The 20,392-nt window shown below is 39.0% G+C and overlaps 1 protein-coding gene across 8 annotated transcripts in view; it reads left to right on the top strand.

Moving 5' to 3' along the window:
- Window positions 1-20,392, top strand: part of MET (MET proto-oncogene, receptor tyrosine kinase) — a 91,007-nt gene that overhangs the window by 14,722 nt on the left and 55,893 nt on the right. For 5 of the 8 annotated variants that reach the window (XM_068997061.1, XM_068997036.1, XM_068997077.1 and 2 more), the window contains 2 exons: window positions 5,283-6,497; window positions 19,124-19,315. In XM_068997061.1, the coding sequence (XP_068853162.1) occupies window positions 5,298-6,497; window positions 19,124-19,315 (1,392 nt within the window). In that variant the 5' untranslated portion in view covers window positions 5,283-5,297. The remainder of the gene's footprint in view (window positions 1-5,282; window positions 6,498-19,123; window positions 19,316-20,392) is intronic. The other 3 variants (XM_068997069.1, XM_068997053.1, XM_068997028.1) reach the window with 1 other exon arrangement.

Below are 20,392 nucleotides of genomic sequence, written 5' to 3'. Positions count from 1 at the left end.
AGAATGTAGTTAATGGTAGATCCTTCAGCAGTTGCCTAGACTGTGCCTTGTCCAACAGTCCTTCCCCATCAGCCATCTGCATGCACACACACCACTTGGAATAGCATAGAAACCTCCCAGCTCTGCTGTCAATGAATTTATGACCTAAATCACTGCTAATAAGTTCTTTAACTCTATGCACTGGAACACTGCATTGTGTTAGAGTGGATACCATGCTGTAGGAAAATTATGTTGCCACCCTAGTCAGGATGAATGACCTAACCTAGAGCTGAAATAGTGCTGAAGACAAGGGATCATGAATTTTAACTCAGATTAGCCATTTGAATGCAACTCAGGGATAATTTGTATGTTTGTTGCTGACTTACTCAATTTCTTTGTTCTTTCTGTTATCTTAAGGTAACTAACTCAGTTCAGATTTAAAAACTTTTTTTTTTACCTGTGAACATAGAAAACAGGTTACCCTCACTAAGTGTTTTACATGTAATCAACCTTGTGTACAGATGCAATTGATTAATTGGAAAGTCTGATGAAGACACATCCATTATGAGCTTAATCTGTTGAAGCTGATGCCAGTGCTGTGACAGATTTGCAACAACCAATTAAAGCTGGATGGATGGAGCTGTTATCATCACCCCCTCTCATTTTCCCTGTCCTCGTAAATGATGATGCTCTCTCCATGGCACAGCCTCTGAACCACAGGGAATCAGGTCCTGCACTGGCACAGATTTTAGTCCAAAATAGCAAAGCAAACTGAGCTCTCGGGAGGACCAGTCACTAGGGTTATTCTATATAAATTTGCCACCACAACTCTGTCAGAGACCAAAGGAACAAGGTGTACTATCCCACTGGAAGAATTATAAAACCATACTATCAAATGTTTCCTTAAAGAGGGGAAAAGGCTACTGTTTGCTGACAATAGAGTTTTTGAAACATGAATTAACATGGCTCTGCTGTTACCTAAACTGAAATGACCTACTGAGGACTAGATATGTTCTTGTGCAAACATGCTCTCTGTGGGATAAAGAGGATCCTGTAATTTCCTTTTCTGTAATAAAGCAAGGAAAATGAGATGCACTAAACAACCTACAAAATGCTTTCATGTCCATGTGTTGTCTGAACTTGTGGAGATCCATGGAGTGCTTGTGATCAGAAATAAATGGCACCCAAGCTTCTGAAATGAGGGAAAGGAAAACAAGCATGGCTGTGTTTTTTACCTTCATTGCACATGCCAGCTTGAATGTTATTCCATGATAAGGCCAGGCCTGATTTATCAGTACAGTGGCAAACAGTGAGAAGGAGAGACATGATGTTCAATATTTACAAATTATCACCCAGGCCATAATTAGAGGGAATGAAACTTGTAGGAAGAAGATTGCCATTGGGAAACTTTTAATGGTACAAAAACACTTGAGACCAAGCCTGATGGAAAGCACCAGCCATAGCACTTGAGGTTGCCAATCACACTAATATGACACATCATTACCAACCATTTGCAATGGTTAACCAAAATCTATTTTCTCATCAGTTTTACTGGCTACTATCTGATGAGGGATAGAAAAATGAGCACATCATGACACTGGCTTTGAAAATACCTCTTGCAAAAGGAATAATCCATGCACAGTATTGCTCACTGATAGCTACTGCAGGCCAAAGCTTACAAGTCATCTGTAGACACATGAGGGACACACACATGTCACAGGAAGGTCACAAAAGATTGAACAGCATCAATCATTCAAACCAAGTAGAGAAACAAAGGTATTCCTTGTTTTCCTTCTGCAACTGATAGCGGCTAGTTCTTTGACCTGTATCTATAGCACAAGTATTTTGGTTCTAATTCATCAAAACTCTTTCAGTTCAACGAATTACATTTGAGTCTATGCTAAGGAGAACTGTTGGACCTTTGAAGAGAGGCAGGACTGAATTTTTAATTCACCAAAATTTCTGTGCTTCTTCAGGATGAATTCAGCTGAAGTGTATTTGCAGTGACCTGGTCTGGAGGTTACAAAAGAGCAGCTCTGTGCTGGAGGTTGCAGAGTCGGAACAGAGAAAGAACCTGGGTCAGATGCAGATGGAAAGAGTCACCAAATGTCCTGAGACTCTGAGTAAGGAGCAGCAGAGTTTATGTGGTGTGAGGACTGTGAAGTACATTGTACTCTTCAAATGATTCCTATGTTCTCCCTAAGCTATAAATGTCTCACCAGAGACATGTTCCTTCTGATATCAGGCACCTTGAGGGAAGATTCACAGCATGCTGGAGACGTGGACTGTGGGGAACCATCTTTCCTAGAGAGCTGTCCATAAATCTGAGCTGGAGCTTCACATAGGTGGGAATCAGCAGATTTCTGTCTGGGAGGATGCTTGAAATTTCTCAAAAGTATTACAAAGGAAAGCACCATGATGAGACTCAAATTAAAGAGAAAAGATGACTTGGTTTTCATTTATTGCTCATATTTTCCTTCCGGTAGTGGTAAAATAAAGTACCTATTATTCCTGGCATCCTTTACATCACACTGAATCCCACCTTTGTTCTTACTGTTAAATTTTCCATTCCAACATCACTTGCTAAAGGAGTATAACATGAAATTTTTGGTCTCCAGAGCATAGATTTAAATCGGTGATGTTTTACTGAGTGTAGGCAGAGAAGCCTATCTGAGGATACTGGCCTCACATCCCAAAATATGGCTGGAGTTAAAGAATAAGTCAGATAGTATTTATGGCTCTAAATACCCCTGCAGTGCACACTGGTACTGGTTGTTGGACAACTGGCATCCTCTTTTTCAGATGCTGGAAGAATGGAGAGGATTGTAAACTGAAGACTGAGAGACATAATGGGTGGGAAACCTATTGGGGAACATTAAAACAAGAACATAGTACAGAATATACTGCAACAAATAAGGTGCCTGTCACATAACCTTCCTTCCATCTTTTTTTCCTGCGTTGGTCAATCAGCCTCATCCTCACCCTGCTCTTGTCCTACCCATTGCTTTCTCTCTCCACTGCAGGGCCACCTCTGTTATGTGGGATTAAATTTATTCTAGTAAACGATATACCTACCTCTGCATTGTGTCAGAAATATAGCACTTTTGGAATTTTCTGTTTAATCTAGTATTTGTCAGAACATGCTGACTCATCAGAAGTGAATCTGCAGGAATGTATCAGTTTCAGCAGTTTCTTGGGTGGAAGTGCTGGTTGAAAAGAGGCAGACAGTCAGACCAGGCCCCCACTGCTCCCAGTGCTGGGACCTTCACTTGGCACTGGCCAGGCAGGACGTGAACACGATTGTTCTTGGATCATGTGTGACTTCTGGGTGTTTTACACAAACTTTGAAAGCTCTTGGTTTCATCCCAGCACAGAGCAGGAAAAATTCCATGATAGCAAGATATTACAGAGGATGAGAAAGCAGTTTCTTGCCCTATACAATATGGAGGTCAACACTTTGTGTACTGTGACTATTTTCTAATTATATCTATATCCTTGCTCTTTTTTCTTTCTTTTTCAAATGTAAATCCAGGCTCGATTTGTTTCCAGGATTCTGTTATCATTAATTAATATCAGAAAAATGTTACTGATTTGAAGGAAGACCTTTATGTCTCAATACTAGAAGTGTGACTTGTTTTTACCAGCTAATGCTTGCAAATAGCCCATGTTTCTGATTTTTATCCCCAAGTCTTGATCATGATTCTTATCAGATAACAGGGAGGAAGAACAATTAGTTTCCAAAACCTATTATTTTGTGTAATTAAAGAGGTAAACCACAGAAAGAATTCAGTGGATGCTGAAATAAAGCATCACAAGAATTATTGATTGATTGTTTTAACCAATCTAGTGAAAACACTGGATTTATACACAGCTGAAACAGCTCTGATCTACAGTCCTATTTTCATTTTGCTTAAAGTCCTAGTGAAATAAAAAGTTGGTACAGATTCCTGTTATTCAGTCTGTAATTTTCTAGGTCATCTATTTTAAATTCTTTCAGTGGTCACAAGCATTTCTTGATTAGCAACAATTGCCTAACTATAGTCAAACTAGAAGGATTTTCCCAAAGTATGTGATCATATTGCTGTTAGAATGCATAATTGTTTTCTCCACGAAGAAGCTAAATTTGGCTTAACAACTGTGTCATGATGTTAACAGAAAATGTCTGGTGTGACAGGGCATAGTGTGGATACTGCACTGAAACGCTCATAACCACAGCTCATTTCATTGATCTTTCAAGGGGGTGAAATATCACACAAGTCATCTGCCTTTGGTTTTTCCAGCCACATCAAACAACTGTGTGGAGATGTAAAAAAAAAGAGAGAAGTGCTAGGTGGTTTGATTTCATCAGTTAATGGCTGTAGGTCACTCGATAGCCCTTTGTTTACAATACAGCGATATGCCTGTATCTTGTAAGGCTCACCAGAGTGACTTACTGCTGTGGTAGAGGGCCTAAAATAAAGCTTGCACATGCCAGGCACCACATGATGCATAAAATATTCTAATAATACATTACAAAGCCTTGTCAACACGAGGGAGAATGACTATTCCAAGAAATAGGGCTGGCTGAAAAAAGACATTTTTTTTCCTAACTGGGCCTTTATGAAAGACAGTGATTTGGGGAGCTGGAGGGAGAGAGAGAGAGAGAGAGAGAGAGAGAGAGAGAGAGAGAGAGAGAGAGAGAGAGAGAGAGAGAGAGAGAAGGGTTTCTTGCTTTGGTCTGGTGGAGAAGTGGCTCTTTCTTGGTTAATCAAAAATATCATCAGAAGTCCACTCCAGCTAAATTTTCACATTATTTCATGTCTTTTCTATTTCTTACTTTTGATCAGCTGTGCTAGGAACCCGTTCAGCCCCTTGAGAACTTGTCAAATATCTTACATCCACACATTGAAGTGCTCCAACTGCTTTGTGTGCAGTTGTGTCCTAAGCATCCTGGGCAGTTTTGCTTTCAGCTATGTGTACACCATCCTGTTCTAAACTGTATCAGTCAGCTGGTTTAATGCCAGTGTGGAAGTAGTCCTCTCTCTTTTGCTGCTCTGCAAGATGCCAAGGGGTCTTGCGAAATTCATCATAAGAAAATCCTTCTGTGAATTGTTCTAAAGGCAGTGAAATGGGCACCCACAAAGAACAGGGATTATAGTCATTTCTAGCACAACTATTATGACACTAAGTAAGATTGCAACACTTCTTAAACTGAAATAGTTCAGCTACTACATGCAGCCTAGAAACAGATTTCTGTTGATTGATAAACTGACGATTTACTATATGAAATATAACCAGTTTTTCCATTAAATATATTTTGACAGATTAGATCTCTGACAATGAAGCCTTTTACTGCACATCCTTCTGGGTTTATCGTATTCCTGTTTGCCTTGCTGCAGAGGAGCCATGGACAATGCAAAGAAGCAGCTAAAAAATCAGAGATGAATCTTAGTATAAAATATGATCTTCCTAACTTCATCGCAGAAACACCAATTCAGAATGTAGTTTTATATAAGCATCATGTTTATATTGGAGCAGTCAACAAGATTTATGTACTAAATGAAACTCTTCAGAACATTTCTGTGTACAAGACTGGGCCTGTTTTGGAGAACCCTGGCTGTGCACCATGTGAAGATTGCAGAGATAAAGCCAACTTATCTAACAGCGTATGGAAGGATAATGTCAACATGGCACTGCTTTTAGAAACTTATTATGATGATCAGCTCATCAGCTGTGGGAGTGTGTCCGGAGGCATCTGCCACCGTCACATCATTCACCCTGACAACCCTGCTGACATTGAAAGCGAGGTGCACTGCATGTACTCACCCCAGGTGGATGCAGAAGCAGATAACTGTCCTGACTGTGTTGTTAGCACTTTAGGAACCAAAGTTTTGGTGACTGAAAAGGACAGGTTTGTCAACTTCTTTGTTGGAAATACTGTGACATCTACATTTCAGCCTCCCCATGTGCTGCATTCAATATCGGTTAGAAGATTAAAAGAAACACAGGATGGTTTTGAGTTTCTCACAGATCAATCTTATATAGATATCCTCCCTCAGTTCCGTGACTCGTATCCCATTAAGTATGTCCATGCCTTTGAAAATGATCACTTTGTCTATTTTTTGACTGTACAGAGAGAAACTCTTTACTCACAATCTTTTCACACCAGAATTATCCGCTTCTGCACTTTAGACTCAGAGATGCGTTCCTACATGGAAATGCCTCTTGAGTGCATTTTTACTGAAAAGAGAAGAAAGAGGTCCATCCGAAAGGAGGTATTCAACATTTTGCAAGCTGCCTATGTAAGCAAGCCTGGCGCAGCTCTAGCACACGAAATGGGCCTTGGGCTCAACGATGATATCCTTTATGGTGTTTTTGCACAAAGCAAACCAGACTCTTCTGAACCAACCAACAGATCTGCTGTCTGCGCCGTCTCTGTGCGAACCATCAATGAGTTCTTCAACAAGATTGTTGACAAGCAGAACATGAAATGTCTCCAACACTTTTATGGGAAAGAGAGCAAATACTGCTTGAATAGGGTAAGTGATAATTGATTTGTTACATTTTGGGACTTTTGTTCTCTTTTTGCCTACTCTATTGCCAGGTATCCGTTCCTTCAGTTTCAGTTACAAAATGTAAGTCCCTGATCATTGCAGGTTGCTTAGCATTGCTGTTGAATCATCTCTAAAAGGATTAGTTCCTGTAAATTGATTATGAAAATCATTGAGGTTTTTATGGAGCTAAAAATGTAGGTTTTTGCTTGAGAAACTATGATGCAGATAAATTGAACATTTAGGCAGTTATTTCTTTTATTATTAAAAAAAAGTATTCATAAACATTCATATTCATGTGCACTGAAGAGTCCCTGAAAGACATCACATACTTAAAAGTACATTAATGCTGAATCACTGCCCTTCTCAGAAATAAATGAAAGAGCCGGTTTGGAATACGTCATGAAGAGCCAGATTGTAATGTAATTACTCATGCTTGGTACAGAAGCAGTCCAACTGACATCAGTTTTCTGCATGAAATAAGTGTCAGTGAAATCTGTATCTGCATGAAGGCTCAGGTAGTCTTGGGTGGGAGGGCTGCCTTTCTGTACACCATGACGTCGGGAGGCTGCTGCTCTCCAGCCATATGAAATTCTGTGAGCAGAGGAAGCACAGAAATTTTCCCTTTCCCTTCTGGCCAGTGTCTGTGCTGGTTTCAGGTCTTGTAAAAGAAATACGGAATCTGGGAATTGAGTAGTTTTAACAGTTACTTTGGAACATGAAACATTAGAACTTTGCATCACCTGCTTATGAAGCAGGCGCTTAAATATCCTATCTGGGGATCTTTCTTTTCTCAAAAACGAGAAATTTGGAGCTCAGAGGTGGCACGCTGTCTTCTACCAGAGGGCCAGAGCCTCTGTGGCAGGCCTCTGCTAAGCCAATATGAGGCCTGTGTCAGGACAGATCAACAGCTCAACCTGCATTTAGAGGTGGATGGTATCTGTCATTTCCCACTGTTGGGACAGCTCAAAGTAAAAGTGGGAACCACAGGCCTTCTTCACCCCAAGTATCACCAGTGTCCTCTTCAGCACAGCTGCTCAGGACAGGGCATCAATTTAGGATGTTGACACATGTCCTGGTTGGAGGTGGGAGTCCATTTCGTCAAAGAGAATGGCTGCTCCCCACTGCCAGAGGTGAGACAGGGCAGTCTGGGAAGAAGAACCCATTGCAGAGACCTTGTGGCTTCTCCCCAGTAGCAGGAACGTGCTCAAAGGCCATCTGACACAGTCTGAGCATAACCACAGCAGCCTTGGCATTTTGGGAATGACGGCTTATAGCAGGCTCCAGGTGTTCAACACAGATGTAGGCATTGCCAGTGGATGCTGATACAGCAGCCCCAACAGACAAAGCATTTTATTCCTTTTTTGTAGGAGGGGGACAGGCAATTTTCAGGAACTAAAAACAAGTCAGCAAACATTCAGCACAGTAGCTTATCTCTCTTTACTGTGTTATTGCTGTCCTAATTTTTCATTTCAGGTAGTAATATCCTCTTCTTTTTTTTCTTTTTTTCATTTTTCAGTTCACTTTTAACAAGAAACATTGTCCTTCTCTGAAAGTACTTTATTCTATATTCCTGGGGTATGATTTGTGTATGACTGTCTTTAAAGCTCATGGCCTTTAACTTATCTCATCCTGCACTTGCCTATACACCCATTTCATAAGGTGATCTCTTCAAAGCAAAGTATACCATTAAAATATTGACAGAATAATTTGCCACTTTTCACATGCTGGGGAGTACTTTCATGTTTCAAAAGCTTTTCCAGGCTCTGCTGTTTTGCATATCAGAATGAATGTCTCAAACTGAGGACGTGTTTATTATAGTTGCCTATTTTCAAGAAATGTCATCAAACCTCTGATTTCTGCTACATTAAATTAATAAAGGGAAAAATGTTTCTGTGATTTCTTGTGGTTCTTTTAAATGGCATAAAGGCAGTCAGAAATGTTTGTCCTGATTGTTTGCTTAACACTGAAATATCAAGACTGTCAAGCTTTACCCTTCCATTTCCTTTGCTTTATTCCAGAGGACTCATTAAGCTCCACCAAAAAGGGTCCTCTGAGGTTTTTCAGGTTTCAACTAGCCAAAACGATTGGCAAGAATTTGCCGACCATCCTTTATACACCTGTTTTTCTCTGGTGTGTAAAATAGACCTGAAGGGTTGGAATGTGAAGGAAGGGAAAGAGCAGGCAGAAGAAGGAAAGCGCATTATTTCTTATGCTTGTCCTAAAAATGTCAAATTTGGTCTTTCCTGATTTTACTGGAATTTAAATACTAATTAAGAAAAAAAGTCTAAAACCCCTAAATTCTTCTTAGCCCCTTCTTTGTACATTGTAAAAGTGTACGAGGGCATAAAAGATTTTTCCCCTTTTTGTAAGTCACCTTCAACTTAAAAGAAAGCTTTTATAAAATCTGAGAGTTTGTCACAGTTTATTTTCATGAAGTTCAAAACTTGTTTTTGTAATGTAGCCAAGATGATCTTTCTCTTTGATGTTGAGAGAATAAAACCACAGACCACTGATGTAAGTGAAAGGCACTGACCACTGCAAAATTAAGTCATAGGATGGTGAAAACAGTCCAGCAGTGAATATGGTATACCACTAACTTCAACATTAAAAAGAAAAATGAGCCTCTAGCATGCTTTGCAAGGAACTGCTCTCTGATAATTTACAGTTAGAGTCTGATTGATGAAGGCCATTTCATGTTATCAAAAAAAGTCCCATAAGACAATTGTACGTAATTTTGTTGGACTTCCGGTAGTCTATCTTTTTAAGTGGCTGTCCCTCAGGACTGTTTAATCTGAGGCTTCTGAAGGTAGAATTAGATGAAAATAAACCTGAATGATACATCCAAAACACTTCTTCAACTTGTTCTTCTCATATTTAAAGAAAAAATAGGAAAAACTTCCACTGATCTTGATGTGATTGACAAAATTTGTTCCGTTTTGGCTTTGTTTTCTAAAGAAAAGAAGTTTATGTGGTCATGCTATTTTAGGTCTTTCTGTTAATTATCCTTACAGCCTCAGCAATAAGAAATCTTAAAGATGTGAATTCAAGTGTGAATCCAGAGACAGATCCCACATAGGATCAGGCTATGGAAACTGATGAAATTTTAGGAGTCCCTTTATAAACATCAGAAGGACTCACAAGGACTGAAGAAGGTATTGCTCCATGGAAAAAAGTCTCCATCAGAGCTTAGTTGAAGAGCAAAGTCAACCAACCACGAGATATAAATCCAGACACAACTGTGCTTCACTTACTCCAGTGCTCATGGAAAACTTCATAAAATTGAAATAAAACATTTCCAGTTGTGTTTAAGTGTAATACATATTAAGCCAAAACCTGGGCTCACTGAAGTCAGGGTTAGGAGAAGTGAATCCGATGGAGCATCTGATTGATGTCAGATGTACTGCAGCAGAGCTGTGACTAGTTAGTACTGCCTAATAATTCCCTTCAGTGAAGAGCTGGCTGACACTTAAATGACAGCAAGATGGAAACAGAACTGGCTTTGAATTAAAAGAAAAAATGGGAGTAATAGTAAGGAGGTTTTATTGGTCGAGTCAGGACAAAGATATCTGAGAGGTAGCTGCTGTGGGGGGTTTTGAATCACTGTTCAGGAATCTCCCACAACAAAGAGAAAACTGGATGTAGCCTTTAAGCAGAATTTATTTGGTCAGTTAGTCATTATCAGCCCCAGTGTGGTATCCTCAAAGCAGAAGTGTGTTTAGATGAGGAGACAAATGTTGCTTATTTCATTTGCAGACATAGTCCATTAGTGTGCATCTTTACCATGGATTAAATATTATTTTTCAAGTGAGGAAAATGAGCTGATTTTAGCCTTGACAATCTCAACTATACATTTCAGTTGTCATTAGATCATGATCTTACAGGCTTTGTTTGGCCTTTCTGCATCTCTTACATGCTAAAAAATTGTAAGCCAGATTACCTGACTTCGATCATTATGGACTTATGTGATAAAGCAGCTCTAAAAATGAAATCCAAATTCAGGCCTGTAAAGATCTTATGTCTTCTTTTTTTTACAGGTAAATTCAGGTGAAAGTTTAAAATACTTAGGCCTTACAGGAAAAGAGAAGCCACAGACAGGCTTTTTCCACCATGTTCCCAGCAAGTGTCATAAAGCAAGACAAACTGGTCACAACTCCTCTTAAATGAAAGGCACAAACTATTGGAAAACCTGAAAGGAAAACAGAAGATCACCAAAACAAAAGATAAAGTGAGAGTAAAATAAACACATGGTGATGCTTCTTTATTTCCATTACACACATGATAGATGAGTAAAATTAGGTTATGCTTATATTGTAATGGAAGAAAATAATTGCTGCCTTCTATCAGGAAACCACAAAGGCACTTATTGATCTGTCATCTTAAGGCTGTGTCTAAAAATATTTAATAAAATAAACAGAGATAAATAACTCTTTTGAGGCCCTGTAACTGTTATATCCCACACCATTTGGCTTAAAATTTTGGCAGGTTTAAAAATAACACCACATATCTCTGATTAAAATGGGTTGTTGTAAATTATTTAGATCATCTCACAGCATGGAGGTGTTTTTATATTGTGAGTAGAACGTGACTGAATATTTTCCCTAAAAGTCAGGCACCAGAATCCGTTAGATTAGTTCAGTCATTTATTCCTCTGGAAATGCTATATCGGATGGCATACAGTAATCTGCCTGGGCACAAAATCTGTTCCCATCCGTATGCAAGCTCCTCTATGGGGTTCTGGCATCTCAGGACAATAAATGAGGAGGGCAGAATGATGGGCAGAGTGCACCGGCATCCTTTAAGATATGCTTAAACCCTAGTAATAAGGGGATAGGCTGCATCCACGTTCCTGTCCTGCCCTCGCTGCCTGTCTGCTGTAAGTCCTGGCAGTACCGAGGGTCTCCGCTGTGCCTGTACCAGTGGAGTGCAAGGCAGGGTGTGCTCACCAGCCAGCTCCCCTCCACCATTAGCTACATGGCCACCTACCCACCTGGCCAGGGAAAACCTGACTGGGGCAAACAGCCTGGCAGAAGGGATTGCAGGGAGAGTCTGGACTCCAGTTAAACTGCATGGGTAGAGACACAGGTATGAGTGTGTAGGGGTGTGGTATGAGCATAGGTGTGGGTCTGGGTAAGGTTATCTCAGGTTGGGCTGGATTTAGCAAACACTTGGCTACAGCAGTAAGGGCTGTTTCATCTCTGGGACTGGCCACATGGACACCCTCATGAGGGAGTTCCTGAGAAAAAAATAAGGCAAGGAAAAAGGCAGGTCAGGGAGTTTTTTTGGAAAGTACTACACCACCCCTAGCAGTAGATATCTTTGCAGACTCTTCCGAGCCCCAGGAGCTATGGAGTTTGGGGACTAACCTCTTAGTCACCAACTGCTGCCAAAACTACAGTTTTCTTTCTGATGTTCTGTTAGAGACCTGTCTTTGCTTTCTTCCCAGTGCTGCTGCTTGGCATTTTATCATCTTCTTGATGAAAGGTGGATTTCTCTGTGAAAAAGTGGTATCCATTAAACTACCATTTTCTGCAATGGACACAGATTCATCAGCCAGAGTCACTAATAATGTTCCATTTCCAGACTTTTTAATCAAATTCTTCCACTGAAGGCTGGGTTCCCTATTGGTTATTAGTGTGGAAAAGTGACTCTGCTGCTTTTCTCTGTAATTGCACAGAAATAATTTCAGGCAGAAAGTAATTTTTATTTTGTTAAAATGGATATCTGGTCATCTGGTTTTTATGTCTCAGTTTCTGAAGCCCCTTAAATAAATCCAAAGACTAGAACTGTACAAAGAATAATTTTCTTATCCTACGTAGCCCTGCAAACTAGAAAAATTTTACAGGCCTGCAAAAAGAGATGTCCAAAATATATGCTAGTAGTTATGTAGTGCTAAGGACACTCCTTAAAGATATATAATATTCAAATCTGAGCCTCTTTTCCTGGGTTCAGACCAAATTCTAAGACTCCTTAATCCCAGATTAAGTTCACATCAAGTCTGATGATGACTATTCTGCAATGGGACCATATCAGCCCTTTCTGAAAGATCTGCTTGGATTTCTTTAAGCACAATTCCAAGTTCCAGAGAAAGAGAAGCTGATTATGCAGTGCACTGTATGCCGATCTGAGTCCTGGATTCATCACACCTGGCTTTGGTAGGTGGTTGACACATCTAAGCAAGCAATGAATTTTCCTTATGTTCTGCTGCCAAAAAATGGAAGAGACACATAAGTCTTGACAAAGCAGACATGTGCTTTTCAGCTCACTCAGCACCCACCTTACCTCAGCAGTTTTCTACTTATTCTATTTATTCTGACTCAGGACCACATCTGGCCATTGTTATTGCTCACTAAAGCAAGAGTACGTAATTATTATCCAGGAGAGAGCTGTGTTACTCAAACTTTCTAGGTGGCATGTGGGTTTCTGATCTCACACAGCTTTTGCATCAGAGTGGAATTACTCCTCATTTCCAAACATACAAGTAAAACCAGAATCAAATCCCACAGTAAATTAAAAAATAATAATAATGCTGAGGAGGAAGATCCATGGCATAAATGGTTCAGAAAGCAAGTGTAAGTCACAAGAAATTACTACTTGCACTGTCTACAGGGTGTGTGAAAACAAAGAAATGCTAGAGAAGTGATATTGCAGGAAGTGATAATGAGAGCTTAATTTTCTTGAAGCGGATGTCACCCGCTTTTATACACAGCCTGTGGAAATTAGGGCAAATTGCATGATTTTCTTCTAGTTTCTGGACTTCTTTCTGTCCCACACGTCTTGCACCACTGTTTTGGCTAGACATGCAGTTGTTGTGCAATGTTTTGTTGGAATAAGAGTCCCCACACTCAGCGTTATCTTTGGATAACTGGTCTAGGTGGAATTCCCAGCTTCTCTATTTCACCACAGCTTCCATGTTAATAAGGACTTCTATGAAAAATGCACCTGATAGACACTACAAATGTACAGCAAAACTGCTTTCATCAGCACAATATCTCCAATGCATTACTTTATTTCTTAAAAATGTGTAATTAGTCAACACCTCTTCTTTGATAATCTGTATACTGAGTTAAATGCTAAATTAATATAAGGGAAATCAGCAAAATGCAAAGATTACTTAGGTCCATTTTGTCTGCTGAATCAATAGGATTTACTTAGTGCTAATGCACTAACCAGATTATGAGAACTAATGCAGTACTGTTCAATGACAAAAGCAAATAACTCTTTGAATGATCTTGACAAAAGAACATGAAATCATCTTAATTTGTATTAACTAATTACATTAAACATGTTGATGTTTTTTTACCTATTACTTTAAGTGGAGCATCAGTTCAGTGACTTCCTTCCCCCATCTCATTTTAGTGGTGAAGTAGATCAAAGCAACAAGTATTAAGAGTTAGTGAAATGATACTGTGTAAAATTTTACACTGATGGAGTTCTTTTAAAAAATTTTATTCTAAGAAAGGGACATGCCTTCTCTGTATTTCATATAAAAATCTTTGAATTGGTTTCAAATACATGAGGAGTATTGGGAAGAGGGGGAATGAAAAAGAGGGAAACAATTCTTTGTTTAAAACAAAAAGAGGAAAAAAACTCTTCTTCCTTTTAGAGTAAAGCTTCATTGCCTCAGCAGAAGTTCTTAGAAACAGAGAATCCAGTCCTCTGTCCCAGACATGTTCCATCCTGCATGAACACTGGACTGAGTTCATAGCACCTACACACCCTCAAGGTGTTGTTCACTGGTCAAGAAGAAACCAGAGGCACAGTGGCTCTGCTTCTATGGGAACTGTTTAGCACATGAATTGGCTTCCACTGGTAAAAGTGAGCCCTACAATATGATTCATTTTTCCCTTCCATAGGATTACAAGAATCATCATTACCATGATGATGATCAAGTCACTCACATCCTCAGACAACAACCTGGCTTCACTGAATTATTTGGGACAGAATTACATTCTTGTCTTTTCAATGGAGAGAAGCCGTGATCAAATGCACTTCTCACCTGAAGAGTAATAATGCAAACTACCCAGAAAATTCAAGTGTATCAAGAACAGCAAAGCTATATTGGCTAAAACTACATGGAAATATTTAGAGAAATATGATAAGGTTCTTCTGTGTTCCTCATGGTTACTCTTCCTGTTCAGAGTCTGCTGTACATGTAAATTCTTCATCATTATGTGTTTGATTCTAATAGGACCCACTCTAAAAACTGTAGTTTGATTATTCATCTTAATTCATGGCCTTCAACAACAGAAAAGGAACTTATACACTCTATTAGGTTTTAATAGTCTTGGGAACCAATTTTTTATGTAGAATCATCTATTCATTCACTCCACAGTAGTTTCTTTGAAAAAGGATTTTTGCCATTTGCAGACATCTGGATCCAGGTCATTTAACAACAGCTTATTTCTCCCTACACCATGTTATGCCACAGATCTTAAGGGTCGTTTCCAACCTAAAGGATTCTTTGATTCTATGAAAGGAGAAATGCTGTTGGCTCTTGTAGGTGACCACTTCTCTTGAGGGAGAATCCCAGAATTCACAGCAGAAAACAAAAGCTGATATTTATGATTTTGATTCTTTACAGCCAACAAGTTAAAAGTCCTATGAACAAACCAGCAGGAAATAAAACTTATTACAGTCTCTGTCCAGCTCTGTGGCTCACACGCATGCACGCACAAACACACGTCAGTATAAAGTCAGCGGCAAAAGAGGCAGGAAGGTTCTTCGTGTGTGTTCCAACAGGAGCATTGATTGCCTCTACACAGTCGAAGGCTCAGAGGCAAAAGACGAGAACAATGGCGAACTCAGGGTTTTATCCAGGGGCGGGGAAGAGGCGGGACTAGGGAACAGGGACCAATGAGGAAGCTCTGGGGGAGTGGTGAAGGGCAAGAGCCAACATCCAACCATGAACACAGCACTGGGTAGATTACCATAACAGAACATGGCATTCTGGGAGAGGCTTCTTTCCCTCACCATGACCGCTAAGTCTCTGGCACCAGAGACCGTCTTACCAAGAGCTCTCTCTGTCCCTTGTGCCACAGGCTAATCAGCCACCACAAAAACTCATGCATATTCCTACTTTCATTTGAACTTTACTTCGTAACGGCAGTATTTTGTGATTGACCCTAGGAAATACCACCTAGTTACTTTCAGACCATTTCTCCAATTTGTCAAATTAAAATTTAATTTTAATGATGTCCTCCAAGTGGCTCATAAGACAGTATTAAATGTTCTGCAGTGATTAAGTCATTGATTACCAGTTTATTCAAGACATTAAATGTAATATCAAGACATTATACATAATATCACTTTCTATATGAGTACTGCCCTTAACTAAGAAGAGCAGGTTTTGACCAGCTCTAGAAGAAAGAGCCTGGAGGAGCGTTTCTCTAATTTGCAGTCACTGAAGATTAGAGAAAAGTTGACAAAAATATATTTGGATTTTTTTTCCCTGAGTATAGTATTGAGACTACAGACTAGGCTTTTGGATCATTTTTCTGACACTGACCTAATCAGGTATTTTTCTGAGATTTTCATTCATTTCTGTAAGAATTCCTCCCCTCTTTGCACTTTTGGCTTCAAATGTGCAACTCTGTCTGAAATATTTTTTTCATGGTCACTGAATATGACATATAAACCATCAGTTAGCTGCAAAACAGTGACAGCTCCTGATAGCTCAGCTCAGTGATGTCTAGAGACTTTTTTGGCATGTTTGTCTTCTGTGGACCAAGTCAAGGGTAAATTCCAAAACACCACTACTTCCCATATGAACAAATAAGATAACATTAATTATCTTCTAGCCTTCTGGACACAGCTGTAAGGCAGGGCTTGCTCACACCTCACGGCGTTCCAGCAGCACACCTGTGCCAACTTAACATTAACAAAGGCCTCTCTATGAATCACAGGCACAATTGGCACCTCTTGTCCTACAAGAGAAGCAATGTAGCTGAACCCAAGCACTTACCCGTGCTCTAATCATCCATTTCAATAGTTGTGTGATTTCTCAGTGGAACTTGGCATAATATCCTGAGTGCATCATCTGACATCAGTTATTTTTCCACATTGACAGCCAAATAGATAGTTATGTGTATTCTGGGAGGGAGGAGGGGAAGGAGAGAGAGAGAGTGAGTGAATCCGGCTTAAAAGTGTTAATTTAAAGCAGCTTCTTTGCCAAAGTTTTCCCTGTTATCAATCTTCCTTTAGTTTTCTAAGTAGCCTTTTAATCTCTGCATTTCTACTCAAAGATCAAAGCCTTCCTATTTCTTGAACAGCCAACCCTACATTATGGTTAATCCATGAAGCACCAGGTTTTTTAAGAACCGTATGTTTAACAATCTCCAGGTTCTTCAGCAGACAGACAAAATTATGGCATCTCTGAGGAAGGCTGAGCTGGCTTTGTGGCTGAGCTGACTTTGGAGAAGCTAAGAAAGGTGTCAGGGCAAGCAGGAAAATCTAACCACTTTTTCCAGAGAGCTTAAACAGGGTTTCATGAGGCAGCATGTTAGGATGTTTGAATTGTGCTGAAATGACTATGTAGGAGGAAGTACTTTAATCTTAGCACTGAAACATCTCTTTCCAAAGTCTTTGCTTATGGAAAAAAGCAGTTACAGGAAAGAGCAAAGATCCCAGGTTGGGGGAGAGTAAAATCAGAAATCTGCCTTATTTCAAAAAGCATGAAAACTGTACATCTTTCTACACTTGAACTATTCATACTCATTGTATGAGTAATCTGCACAGATGTTTCAGAAATACTTTTAGACTTGGTAGGATATGAGTGAAAAAGAATACAGCTTTTAACTTGTTTGATGGCCAAAACAAAGAAAAGCTAAATTTGCCCATTGATGATTTAACCCATTCAAACACTGGGTTAAAAAATACTTAAAGTATGTTCAGTGTTCCTAGTTCAAAGTATTAGTTCAGTTCCTGCTGAACAAAATGCACTGTATATTAACAGTTAATAAGAAAACTAATACAGTAAACCCTTTAGTATGTGGATAACCAAACTATTAAGTCACTGCTGTACCAGATCTAATTTGGAAGCCATTTTTCTCTATCATTAAGGCACTGCACAGAGATTTCAACTGCTTATTTGGTCTGATGCAGTCTTTCACCTAAATGGCACAGTAAATTGACAGGGCACCTTCAGAAAAGCTGGCATCAGTGCTGACTGCAACTCCTAGGGACCACAGTAAACCTCACCTGCAAGTGCTGTTGCTGGGCTCAGCTCAGAAACATCACAATTCAACTGCAAAGGACTGAGCTACTGGGTTGAACATTTTGTTGATAGTATTTTCAATGCCTTGGGTTTCAGTCTGGAATTCACCAGTTAGGCCAACAAGAAATTCTTCATTCATTGCTTTCTTTTTTATACTTTGAGGAAAGACATCTAAATCTAGAAAATAAGACAATAAAATTTTACTCCTACATGCTCTTTAAGGGTATGATGCAGATCTATTTGACTTAGTAAAAAGACTCTTGACTGTCTTAAAAGAATTTTTTTAAATCTGTTTGAGACAAAAAACAAATCAATAAAAAAATAGGAGAAATTAAGCTCACTATTGATTTCAACAGAGGGAACCACCATAAGATTCTTTATAATCTTCCTAAATGTTTATTCATAAAGTATGTCAAAGTGGGAACAGGCTACATGACTTCCAAATTTAAACTGGTTAAAGATCCTTTAAGGGAGTCCTGGTTATTATCTTTATACAATGTCCCCAAAACAGATGATGTAGTATCAATAATAATGAAATTATCAGTTAATAGATGATTATTTAATTGTTAGGAGGTTATATTCTTCTTCAGAGATAGTTTAAAGTGTATTGTTCAAGACTTTTTCCAATGAAAATTAAAAACATGTAATCTCTATTCCCAAAATGAAAGAGAATATCCTGCAAATGCAGCTATTATTTTAGTACATTCAAGACACATAGAGATCAGATGAAATAGTGCATGAACCATATATGATCAATACAATAATCTGAGTAATTATCAAAATCTGGATTCCCCATAGTTTCATTTAAACATACAATCAGAAACATATTTTTCCTAATGTATCTCCCTTTTCTTTCTCTTTTTCTCCACAATCAGAAACATATTTTTCCTAATGTATCTCCCTTTTTTTTCTCTTTTTCTCCACTTTATCTCTGAAAAAGGTTGTGAAAATAGAAGAAGAATATTGGAAATTGTTATTTTAATATAAAAAATCACATTGCTGTTAGAGAATCTTTTTCTGGGAAGCTGTTTTAGAAGTAGGTGTGTCACTGGGCAGGCTCTGCAGTACAAGAATTCTCAGACTCTTGGAGAAGCAGCACTTAAGGAAGTCACTATGAGAAAGGATACCTTGATATATGTGCTTATACCCATATCATCTAGTTAAATAAAAACCCTATGTCTTATTCCTGCAGACATGATTTTAAAAAGTTAAAAGAAACATTCCCTTAACATTAAGAACTTGTTGCCTTCCTCATGGAACATCATAACTGATGAAGCAATTAAGTTTGAAACATTTTAAAATACTTTTGGTCGAATGCATTTGTGCTAAATGACTTCATTCTGACAAAGATCTATTGCTACTCATAAAGACTACTCATCTGTACTTCATTTTCAAACAGGCTTTTTCAAGAAATGCTTCATACTGCAGAGCACAAGATGATGAATATCGCTTAGAAGTTACGACTCCGCTGCAGAGGGTTGACTTGTTCATGGGCCAGTTCAACAGTGTCCTGTTAACTTCGATATCTGTCTTCACCAAAGGGAACCTTACCATTGCTAATCTGGGAACTTCAGAGGGCCGCTTCATGCAGGTAAATATTACCATATTACTACAATAGCTTCACAATAAAAAAAAAGAGTTCAGCAGGATGGTGAAAAGGGAGAAGCATTATTACCCCAGTTTAAAAGGGGATTAGAAAATTGAAATTAACAAATAAAATACAGCTTCTGGAATATAAATGAAGTGTCTAATAGAGCGTTCAGCATTTTAAGTGTTTACCTGGAGTTTGTGGTTTGGAATAGTGGTTGAGGAGCAAATTCTACCATGATCTTCAGCTGTCTTTGTTTACAGAACAGTTTTGGTCCATACAAACAAGAGCTCTTTCAAAGAAAACTAAACTGAAAGCACTGTCTTGCATAGACATCAAATAGGCTCCAATCCCCACTGGGGCAGAAAGGTCTAAAACAGTGACTGATTATTCAAACAGCTTCAAAAATACACTTTGTATGGTCATTTATGCTAGAGGATCAGATTAAATCTATTCAATGTAAAATGCCAAGACACTTTATAATGTAGAAGCAGGAGCCTCAGCATTAGTTGTTTCTATATACTGATCCACTCCTCTGGCACCAAATTCCTTGCTCGTGTACCCATAGCCTATGACTCACAGCTGTAGAACTGAGATTAGCTCCTTCTCCACCTACTTTCAAGTTTCTCTGAATGTGTATTAGATTTTCAGGCTCTTGCTCACCCCTATCTCACTCTGTTCTTTTGGATTACAGTTCCTCCTGTCCTAAAAGAGGTTTTCCATAAAAAAGTGATAAATCACCCTCCTGAGTAGTCTGTCTCCCTCCACTGAGTACATAACTAATCTAGACAGGTAGATTATGCTACATGTCTTCTTTGTAGGTGACTAATGAAATAAATATAATGCATAGAGGCAACAGTCTTTAAAATCTTGCCAGTCAAAATCAAACATCAGAAGAACAAAGACAAAATACTTTGAATTCACCCATCTTATTTCAACCACTGTCATCCTGCAGTAACTTCCTTGGAGAGCTTGGCTTCTCCAGCTGCCACAGAGTCCAGCCTGGATGTGCATCTCAGCCTGGATCCTTCTTGCACTCAAGGACTTGTGTTATTTCAATTTGCCAATACTATTTGTCTC

Source organism: Aphelocoma coerulescens, chromosome 1A (genome assembly GCF_041296385.1).
Source record: "Aphelocoma coerulescens isolate FSJ_1873_10779 chromosome 1A, UR_Acoe_1.0, whole genome shotgun sequence".
NCBI lineage: Eukaryota > Metazoa > Chordata > Aves > Passeriformes > Corvidae > Aphelocoma > Aphelocoma coerulescens.
Note: the sequence above shows the minus strand (reverse complement) of the source record. Positions and strands in the feature narration are given on the sequence as shown.